Genomic DNA, 11,574 nt, shown 5'->3' with positions numbered 1-11,574 from the left:
GACATCACACAACACCCAGTCATCACGAGGCAGAGAAAATCCCTGAACCCGCCGGGAATCGAACCCGGGAACCCGGGCGCGGGAAGCGAGAACGCTACCGCCTACTATATATGGAGAATTTATCGTAAAAAGTGAAGCTCCTCGTAATCTTACTTTAACCGTTCAGGAGTCAACCTCCACAACAGATAGCTCACGCAATGAGCTCAGTTTTACCGCTGACGTGTAACCGGAAATAACAACTGGAAGCAAAGCGCAATATGTAAAATGCCAGGGGCGGTACAGTAGACTCACTTGTGTCAAGAAGTTAGTCGAGACAAGAAAGTCGATCGTGTAAAAAGGGCTCAAGAAAACGCTATATATGGAAGGATCTGAACTCATTTTACAGCATTATGTACTGAGTACAATAGAGAAATAGGTCGGAGACGAAGATTGTTTGCAGTAGCATGAGAATGGACCCCATCATAAAACTACCTGCCAGGCAATTGCTTATGGACAGTAACATTCCTGTAATGGACTTCAATGCCTACTATATATGGAGAATTTATCGTAAAAAGTGAAGCTCCTCGTAATCTTACTTTAACCGTTCAGGAGTCAGCCTCCACAACAGATAGCTCACGCAATGAGCTCAGTTTTACTGCTGACGTGTAACCGGAAATAACAACTGGAGGCAAAGGGCAATATGTAAAATGCCAGGGGCGGTACAGTAGACTCACTTGTGTCAAGAAGTTAGTCGAGACAAGAAAGTCGATCGTGTAAAAAGGGCTCAAGAAAACGCTATATATGGGAGGATCTGAACTCATTTTACAGCATTATGTACTGAGTACAATAGAGAAATAGGTCGGAGACGAAGATTGTTTGCAGTAGCATGAGAATGGACCCCATCATAAAACTACCTGCCAGGCAATTGCTTGTGGACAGTAACATTCCTGTAATGGACTTCAATGCCCGAAGTCCCTACCTGAACCTTTGGGATAACATAGAACGTGGATTATTCTCCTGACACCAGCGTCCATCATAACTAGCTTCTTTGATTTCGGCTCTTCCGGAAGAATGAGCCGTTATTTCTTAAAGTGATTTAGACACATCGTTGAAAGTGCCCACAGCAGAGTTCAAGCTGTCATAAAGGCGATGGGTGGACACACCAAATATTAATATCCACTATTATATCTCCTGATAGTTTTCAGCAGATAGAGTAGCCTATTTTGGTATCGGTACATAGTTAAAAATTCAGTTAACTGTGTTTAAAGTAAGGAAAACAGCTGTTACTAATTTACAAGAAGTTTCATAGGACTAGTTGAGTAAATGACAATGAATGCAGAGTGGTTCAGTTAGTTTCCGGGAGATTAGCTACAGCTCATTCTTACAGGGGAAACTCCCCATCGCAGCCTCTTCAGATTTAGTGATAAGATGGGCCAGTGGACAGCCCGTCAAAAACTGTACACAGATCAAGCACGAACACTGAACTGTGAAAAGAAGAAGAAAACTCAAAACAGTGAACGGTTCAAGCTCAAGATGTGCAACAACGAGCGAATGTGAATAGCTGCGGTGACATGGTTAGATGGTCAAAGTGTTGGACTGCAAAGGGGGATCTAGGCGCTCAGTCCGGAACCGCGCGACTGCTACGGTCGCAGGTTCGAATCCTGCCTCGGGCATGGATGTGTGTGATGTCCTTAGGTTAGTTAGGTTTAAGTAGTTCTAAGTTCTCGGGGACTGATGACCACAGATGTTAAGTCCCATAGTGCTCAGAGCCATTTGAACCATTTTGAAAAGGGGGAGGTCCGAGATCAAATCTCTCTCGTGCCCAATAGATTTCTTTCACAAAATTATGTACTGTCCGTGTCTGTTCACTGTATTCAAATTTGTGTCTTTTGCCAACGATTGTAATTGATCGGACAATTGCCTTCTATAACTGGGTTTGCGTACTTTGCACACAATTGCACACGATTGGAAAGTCCGACTCCATAATGGAGTGACGTATTTTTGAGATGACTGTGTATGATCAGACAGTGTGATTCTATAACGGGCTAGCCTATTTTGCAAACGATTTCACACATGGTAGTACAATGGTATTCTGTATTTTTAGCTGGTGAGAGAGAGTGGCAGGTATATTAGGGGTCCCGTTTCTTCTTGTGTAAACATTCCTTACGCGAGAATACTCCACCAGTTGACTGAATCTTCTCATGTGATTTCGACGTTTTCGTACTCTGCTATTGTTATGTACCAACGTCTACCGCAACTCACTAATACAGTCGATCTTTTACCGCGCTTTTATCGCACAGTGGTGACTTTACAGCATATACGCTAATCTCAGCATAACTACGAGCTATAACACTGAATAACTGAATTAGAGACGTCGACCTGGTAGCTTGTAGATACTGATGAGAACAGCGATACATCATGACTTTGATTCCACGAGACATCAGAAGGGTTGGGAACCTGTGCTCATCCTTCACCAGACAGCCATAGCCCCACAATCAGAGCGCTGTAAAGGTTGCACATCTCGTTCAGTGGCTTCCCAGACGTGTTTAGGATTTTGATCACTTATGCACTGGAGGTGTTGCACTGACATACCGTGTTGACAAGCGGGTTGCATCACCCTTTATATTTCTCGACGTACACGTATCCAGCCATAAAAGTATACTATCATGAACATTTGAACCCTTATAAAACTCCCCATGTCGACTGATGATGATGTGACTGTTAAGTGGAAATGCGAAGTAAGAACCACGACTAACCTACGACCAGACAGACCTAATGTACTGATGGACAGGGACCATCGAGCATTGCGGAGGATCTTTGTAGAAAATCGCGTGGAATTAACAAAAGCCGGCCGAAGGGGCCGTGCGGTTCTAGGCGCTGCAGTCTGGAACCGCAAGACCGCTACGGTCGCAGGTTCGAATCCTGCCTCGGGCGTGGATGTGTGATGTCCTTAGCTTAGTTAGGTTTAACTAGTTCTAAGTTCTAGGGGACTAATGACCTCAGAAGTTGAGTCCCATAGTGCTCAGAGCCAAAGAGCCAAATTAATAAAAGGAATCATCCACGAGTTCCAAAGTCCTTCCAGCAGTCCAGCTAGCACAATGACTGTATGTAGGGAGTTAAAAAGAATAGGGTACGATGGTCGAGCAGCTGCTCATACATTTTACATGTCTTTAGTGAGTGCCACACGACGCTTGAGGTGATATAAAGAGCGACGTCACTGAACAGTGGATGACAGGGAAAAGTGTGGCAGTCTGATGGAAAGGTTTTTGTTTGACGAATGGACGTTATTTGCAATCACGCGAACATCAGCGGTGAAGTACAGAGGTGGTGGAGTTATACTATTGGGGATGTTTTTGTGACTGGGGCTTGGTCCCCTCATTGCGCTTAAAGAAACACTAAATGTGGAAGAATTTGAACAGGTTTTTCAGCGTCGTGTACTGCCTACAGCAGAGGAACAGTTCGAAGACAGTGACTGCTTGCATCACCATGACTTTGCATCTTGTCGTAAAGCAGCAACTGTCAAGCAATGGCCTGTGGACAATAATAAACCTGGAATGAACTGGTTTGCCCAAAGTCCCGACCTGATACTTTTGGGATGAGCTAAAATGTCGACTTCTCTCCAGACCCTAGCGTCCAGCATCGCTACCTTCACTTGATCCGGCTCTTGAGAAAGAATGAGCTGCCATTCCAGCAAAGATATTGAGACAGCTCATGAAAAGCGTCCCAAGCAGAGTTCAAATAGTCATAAAGGCAAAGGGTGGAGACATCTCATATTAATGTACACTTATAGCTTTGCGGATACTTATATTTAATCAGATTGTGTATGTGTAGTTATGTGACTTCCTTAGTCCGTAGCGAGGAGGTTGTTATGCATGATAAGGCTCTTCACCGCTTGTTGCCGTCCAATTTTGGATTGGCGAATAACTTGCTGCTCTGTCCTCTCTGTCCGCTGTTATAATCCTCGATAATCAGTCCTCTATGGTCAACACTTTGCTGCCAGCAACAGTAAGCTCCGGCGGTGGCGGTTCTTCCCTAGATCGAGACAACCTTGATACGATACCACCGAAAATACCCAGTGCTTGCATAACCTCGAAAATCGAGTGTCCCGTGTGTGTGGGTTGGGGGGGGGGGGGGGGAGCTTGGGGGGGGGGGCGTCGGGTGGGGGGGGGGGAGATGGGGGAGCATCTGCTATCTAATATAAGGATGCCGTGCACGTTACCGACTATACACTCAACCCTCATGTCTGCGATCTGTACAAGATCTGATGAGACCTATGTAATTTGACACGCTGAAGTATTCCATTCGCCTTGGGATTAGTACTCTCAGAAGCTGACTTAAATTTCATCTTGATACATCTGCCGGTTTCTGAGTGGCGCGAGGGGGGGGGGGGGGGGGTTTAACAAACGGACGGACAAACAGACACACAGACAGACAGATGCACAGACAGACAGATGATAATTTATTTCGTGGATATAATAACTAATTCGCAGTTTTAGGGTTTTTTCCTTTACTTGTACAGTGAAACCTTGCTTCTTACCAAATTTCAAGATTCTAGGTACTATTAGGTTTTGATGAGTGAGTTTGCGAGTATCAAATTATGTGACATAAATGGTCGTATCTTTTTACTGGATTCACTTAGAAGCCAACGTTTATTCTACCGCTAGGGGACCAGAGACCTTAGTAAGTGACCTAAATTTCAACTTAGTACATCTACCATTTCCTTACGGAAAGGGAGCTTACCAGACGAAATTCTCAGCTCATAGGTAGGCCACTTGCAACATTGGCCGAAACGTTGGACAATTTTATATATTGATAACGCGGTCAACAACCCAGAAGAATTTTATTGACAGTGACAATAGCCGCGGAAGCCTACGCTTACATTTAGACAGACAATCTGATTAGAAATGACAAAAATTTTCGTTTTATATGACAGATAAATAATTTTCGGATTTTTTCCTTTGGTTTTACTGTGAAACTTGGCTTCTTGTCAAATTTCATGATTCTACGTCAACGGGAAGTACCCTATAGGTTTTGATGAGTGAGTTCTCTAGTATCAAAGAATGTGACATACATGGTCGTATCTTTTGACTGCATTGACTTAGCAGCTTCAATTTCTTGCACTGCAAACAGATTGTAGACCTTCGTGTGTCACATGAATTTCAACTTGATGCATCCATCTGTTCCTGAGGAAAAGGGTTTTTAACAGTCAGTCAGACAGAGAGGCGGACAACAAAATGATCCTATAAAGAATTCCGTTTCCCCTGATTGAGCTATGGAACACTAAAAACAGTAAAACAATCGGACTAAATATTCTCCACTTTATATTCAGCTCTCTTCATATTACACTGGCACCGCTTAACCCACACACTTATTTCCTTTCGCACATCTACTTCTTCCATAGCCTGGTACAACCACCTCGTGTCGAGTATTTTGCTGCGTGTTTACAGGGCATCCTGTCGCACTCTTGATGGGGGCCAGTAATGCACTGGGCGATTTTCTGCTATTCGAGCGACGATGTAAAAGCATGTAACCTATAGTCATGTGCATTTTCAGCTAAAATGGAAGAATCTGAACTGTTTGGTACTTGATGCAGAGTATTCATCCTTTCAAACTTCTACGAAGTCTTGATTTAAATTTAGCTTTTCTTGTACAGTTTCAGAACTCGACAGGAGCAACGTGTGCGACTCGAGTAATGGAAGCGATTATTGTCCCGCCGTCAGATCTGGCACTGAGGAGACAAGGACACTCGTGGGGTCAGCCCTGTCTGCATTGTCTCCTCTGTACGAATCCCTGAAAGTGGTTGGCAATGAAGAGTGTGGAAACGACACTGCTCATTTGATGGAGTCAGCACTGAAGCTGCACATTCCAGCGCTCAAGAGTAAGTGTGGCTATACTAGTAACTGAGCCTTAGTATATAGAGTTAAAAGTGTTGTGGAAGCCTTGGATTTCCTTGTATTCCCTATTCTACATTTTTCAGTTAAGTTCTGAGATCTCGTTTCTTCTTTGTTGTACAATGAGTTTATAATTGTAACGACCCATATTTATTACCCAGTTAATTACTAATTATGACATATTTACCTGCTGTATTAGTAAAGTGACAGAAAATCTCATGGTCTTTGTCCTGTATGCGTTGTTTTCTTTTTAATTACGGATTTCAGTCAAGTAAACAAAAATCTTTTCTATCACTTCATCTTTATACATTTATTGCTGTTTAAACTGGTCACGCCCTTAGCTATACTCGACCATAAATACACTGATTATAAATGAAAAGCACAATATTGTGTATGCTCTACAGGAATCTGCAGAACGCACAAAATATTGTGTTTCACATTTATGTAAGGAGTGTTCAAATGAAAAGGTACGAAAAGTAATAACAACCAAACAAGCTGAAATTTGCCGCTTTGGGATATCGTAGTGAGACATCTATGCAATGGATGCATGCGTCGTCACCTCCACCTAAAAGTTTGAAAGCTGTGCCCTCAGCAGGCAAGGTTACGCCTCGCTGTCAGAGGTCCGATACTCATCGAATTCCTGGAGTACGAAAAAACCTTTAACAGTGACGTGTACTTTGGGACTCTCCGTAGCCTACGGAAGTCCGTGAAGAGCAAACGGCCTGGACTGCTCACGGAGGGTGTGATTCTGCTCCAAGGTAACGCGCGTCGGAGGTCACACAACGTGTAACGGCCGAATTCAAGCGAGAGCAGCTTAGGCATTCGCCCTACAGCCCGCACATGTCGCCCTGAGACTAGCCTGTCTTCGGTCCACTAAAAAAGCATCTCAAAGAAAAGCGCTTTAGCTCGGACAAAGAACTGAAGAAGACAATGGAGGACTGGCTCACGTCTCAGCCACAGGAATTCTGGGGACAGGAATCCTTCGGCTCGGGAAACAGTGGAATAGTTTCGTTCAGACCTCTGATGATTACTTTTGAATAAAGACTTCAATTATACCAACAGTGTTATTTCGTACTTATAACTATGTGCTTTGCACACCCCTCAGAACTATGTTCTTCTACCAAGAAGTGAGTGAAGAAACTGTTAATGTAACAGAATTATTAGTACCATGTTTATAAAAGTACACTTGAAAGAAGAGAGTTTTAACTTACATGCAAATGGTTGCAGAAGTCACATAAGAAACATCCAAGTAGTTCTCCATATACTGTTATTGTAATCTACATGTCTAGGCTTCTAATTCTGTCCATAAGCAAAATCACTACGACAGTAAAAGAACGAAACACATACATGGTGTTTTAGCTTTTCGATAGTACGGTATGCAGCATTGGGGCTCAGTAACAAATATTGGTAACTGTGTAACTAGGATTGCCATCCATTCTGGTATATCGGGACCGTCAGCGTTATGGACCTTCTCGTCCCGACGTGACCCAATTTTGTTCCCATTTTTGGAAAATACTGTTGCGAGCTTGGCTCCCGTACTGACGCAACGCCGTTTGTTTGCACAACATGTAAATGCAGTTTATGTTGATAAGGTCGTCGCACAGATAACGTTTCATGTTGCGTATCCTGAATTGACGATGCAAGCACCTTCTTGATCTAGCGTCATTATTCGAGAAAATACCGGCCTTCTCCAGTAATGCGGGGCTGGAACTATTATAGCAACGCTACGCTGAAGAATCGGACAGTTTCCATATGAACAGCGATATGATAAGATGATTCTTTCTAAACGCAATACGAACAACGAGCGCAAGTTAATAACGTTTGAAGTACTTACTGCGGATATATAGGACGTGAAGTGTATAGTGACGTGACTTCGATGACTAAAGTGTTATTCTCGACTGTTCATCTTCTAATAAACTTATCATAGTTTACAAAAATGCCTAAGGATGGAGAGAGAAAGTGTCACTTTTTGGTTGATTGTACAAAAGAGTGGTCTTTTGTCAAGAAAGGATGTACGGATCAGGAAGCGTTTTGTGAGATTTGTAACTGTTTCATCTCAGTAACTCATGGAAGTAAGGCGGGTGTGAGGCATCACATTTCTACGAAAAAACATGCAGATAGATTCGCAGTAGCATTGACATTCATGATTAAAGAACATACCCAGGAAGAATTGACAGTTGCTGCTGCAGAACTAACAACAGTTTATAAAGTTGTCAAGCATCATCAATCCTTCAGTTTTCTTGACTGTACCGTACAACTGAATGCTGCAATGTGTCCTGACTCCAAAGTAGCCCGAAAGTAGTCTACAGCCAGGACCAAAATTACAGCGATTGTTAAAAATATTCTCGCACCACACTCCGTGTCAGAATGCATAAACCAATCCAAGAAGTTTCATTTTACGGCATGGTTACCGACTCATCGAACACAATGATTTTAGAAATTCTGATGGAATGCTATCTACCCCTTTTGTCTTATTTTATCTTAAGTCCTCCAAAGCTCTCTTAAATTGTGATACTAATATTGATCCCCTATCTCTTCTAAATCGACAAATCGACTCCTGTTTCTTCTTCTTTCACATCAGACAAATCTTCCACCTCATAGAGGCCTTTAACGCACTCTTTCCACCTATACGCTCTCTCCTCTGTGTTCAACAGTGGAGTTCCCATTGCATTCTTAGTGTTACCATCTTTGCTGGAGACTATACGGCCAGCTATTCCCCGAGAATAATTATGAATTCCAATCTGCTGTTTTCACCACCGTTTTTTTTTTCTTTTTTTGTGGGACGTATGTACTGGGGCATGCATCATCTAATAAACATGTAGATCCTTTTCGCTCTGCTCCTTATCATTCGTTAACTTTGCGACTGGGAACCGCTCCTATCCACGCCTCCCATATTCTTGTAATCCGTGATAACACTTGACTTTTGCACTAACCGTTCTTTCAATGTACACTCCTGGAAATTGAAATAAGAACACCGTGAATTCATTGTCCCAGGAAGGGGAAACTTTATTGACACATTCCTGGGGTCAGATACATCACATGATCACACTGACAGAACCACAGGCACATAGACACAGGCAACAGAGCATGCACAATGTCGGCACTAGTACAGTGTATATCCACCTTTCGCAGCAATGCAGGGTGCTATTCTCCCATGGAGACGATCGTAGAGATGCTGGATGTAGTCCTGTGGAACGGCTTGCCATGCCATTTCCACCTGGCGCCTCAGTTGGACCAGCGTTCGTGCTGGACGTGCAGACCGCGTGAGACGACGCTTCATCCAGTCCGAAACATGCTCAATGGGGGACAGATGCGGAGATCTTGCTGGCCAGGGTAGTTGACTTACACCTTCTAGAGCACGTTGGGTGGCACGGGATACATGCGGACGTGCATTGTCCTGTTGGAACAGCAAGTTCCCTTGCCGGTCTAGGAATGGTAGAACGATGGGTTCGATGACGGTTTGGATGTACCGTGCACTATTCAGTGTCCCCTCGACGATCACCAGTGGTGTACGGCCAGTGTAGGAGATCGCTCCCCACAACATGATGCCGGGTGTTGGCCCTGTGTGCCTCGGTCGTATGCAGTCCTGATTGTGGCGCTCACCTGCACGGCGCCAAACACGCATACGACCATCATTGGCACCAAGGCAGAAGCGACTCTCATCGCTGAAGACGACACGTCTCCATTCGTCCCTCCATTGACGCCTGTCGCGACACCACTGGAGGCGGGCTGCACGATGTTGGGGCGTGAGCGGAAGACGGCCTAACGGTGTGCGGGACCGTAGCCCAGCTTCATGGAGACGGTTGCGAATGGTCCTCGCCGATACCCCAGGAGCAACAGTGTCCCTAATTTGCTGGGAAGTGGCGGTGCGGTCCCCTACGGCACTGCGTAGGATCCTACGGTCTTGGCGTGCATCCGTGCGTCGCTGCGGTCCGGTCCCAAGTCGACGGGCACGTGCACCTTCCGCCGACCACTGGCGACAACATCGATGTACTGTGGAGACCTCACGCCCCACGTGTTGAGCAATTCGGCGGTACGTCCACCCGGCCTCCCGCATGCCCACTATACGCCCTCGCTCAAAGTCCGTCAACTGCACATACGGTTCACGTCCACGCTGTCGCGGCATGCTACCAGTGTTAAAGACTGCGATGGAGCTCCGTATGCCACGGCAAACTGGCTGACACTGACGGCGGCGGTGCACAAATGCTGCGCAGCTAGCGCCATTCGACGGCCAACACCGCGGTTCCTGGTGTGTCCGCTGTGCCGTGCGTGTGATCATTGCTTGTACAGCCCTCCCGCAGTGTCCGGAGCAAGTATGGTGGGTCTGACACACCGGTGTCAATGTGTTCTTTTTTCCATTTCCAGGAGTGTACTTCTTGAAATGTATCGTCACGGAACGACGGAACGTGCTGACGCTGACCACCAAGACGTGTCTCTTGTCCTTGCCTTTCGTCAACATTTGTTTGTTTCACTAAGACCTTCTATTTTGCAGCAATGTGTCGAAAACCTCGGTGTCGTTTCTTATTAGTTTGTTAACCAGATCTAGACAAGTGTACCAGTTGGCAAGGTAAACACAACAAACGTTACAGATCAAATCGTTAGAGAAGTCCAAGACAATTGGAGAAGTTAGTTTTTTTATCAGGATAAGAACTACCATAACTTAAATCCTTACTATTATAAACAATGAAAAAATTATAACTGCCTGAGAAAACATTATCTCGGCTGGAGATATGTACCATCTAGTGGAGGAAGCATTAACTATACCATTATAACACCTGCGTTCCTGAAACTCGTTCCCATTAGCTATAAGCCACAGAATGCTGCTGACGAATGAATCTCTCGAATCCACAGAGAACGAGCAATCCATGAACGAATATATGCGACACACTCACTAAAGGTTTAAATAAAAGTTAGTTTCATTACCGATTTTACTAATCAGTAGACATGTTGTTAAATGAGTGATACGTATTATTTTCTATGATTATGAAACGACTAGTGCAAATTGTGTACAGTATATATATAAGTAATGAACCGTTGCAGTGTTGGACGCGACAGCGCGGTTGCCGTCGGGACTTCTGAATGGCAACGTGAACCAGCTGGGCGACTTCGACCAATGCCTAGCGGCAAATGGCAGGTACTGTCTGGCGCTTATCGACTATCGCGTCGACAACGATGAGATCGACAGCCTGATGCACGCTCACAGAATGGTGGAAGGCAGCCTATCCGATGTGAGTACTCACCTCTCAGCACCTTGCATTATTATTTATACATATTGCTCCACTAGGAAACCAAATTACAAATCAAACTAACTCCTGTAGACATGCATAGAGTAAACACAATGAAAATTTTTCCTATCGTAACACAAAAAAGGCTAATATGTCCTGCGTAGAGTTAGGGATGTAAAAGAAGGGAACTAGCTTTTCGACTTATCTGGCAGCTTCAAAGACATTTAAATCACGAAATTTTGACATATTCTCACTTTTTTACTTGTTTGTATTCGTACCAATGTCACGCCATATAATGCGTCGTGTCAAGTAAAGTAGCATGATACATATGTCATGTCGTATAACATGGCACATGCTACCATGCCATCCATCATGGCATTGATCATGTCGTGCAACATGACGCAGCGTCTTATTAAAGTTTAGGATGCCTCCATCCCCATTCTGGGATACTTCCTAATACAGATGCACACCCGCTCTCG

At 44.5% G+C, this 11,574-nt stretch overlaps 1 protein-coding gene across 1 annotated transcript in view; it reads left to right on the top strand.

Annotated features, from left to right (window-relative positions):
- Nucleotides 1-5,537: 5,537 nt before the first annotated feature.
- LOC126199531 (uncharacterized) overlaps nt 5,538-11,574 on the top strand; it is a 240,416-nt gene continuing 234,379 nt past the window's right edge. The window contains exons 1-3 of the mRNA XM_049936451.1: nt 5,538-5,559; nt 5,633-5,857; nt 10,911-11,098. Coding sequence (XP_049792408.1) covers nt 5,538-5,559; nt 5,633-5,857; nt 10,911-11,098 — 435 coding nt within the window. The remainder of the gene's footprint in view (nt 5,560-5,632; nt 5,858-10,910; nt 11,099-11,574) is intronic.

This window comes from Schistocerca nitens, chromosome 8 (genome assembly GCF_023898315.1).
Source record: "Schistocerca nitens isolate TAMUIC-IGC-003100 chromosome 8, iqSchNite1.1, whole genome shotgun sequence".
In the NCBI taxonomy this organism is placed as follows: domain Eukaryota; kingdom Metazoa; phylum Arthropoda; class Insecta; order Orthoptera; family Acrididae; genus Schistocerca; species Schistocerca nitens.
Note: the sequence above shows the minus strand (reverse complement) of the source record. Positions and strands in the feature narration are given on the sequence as shown.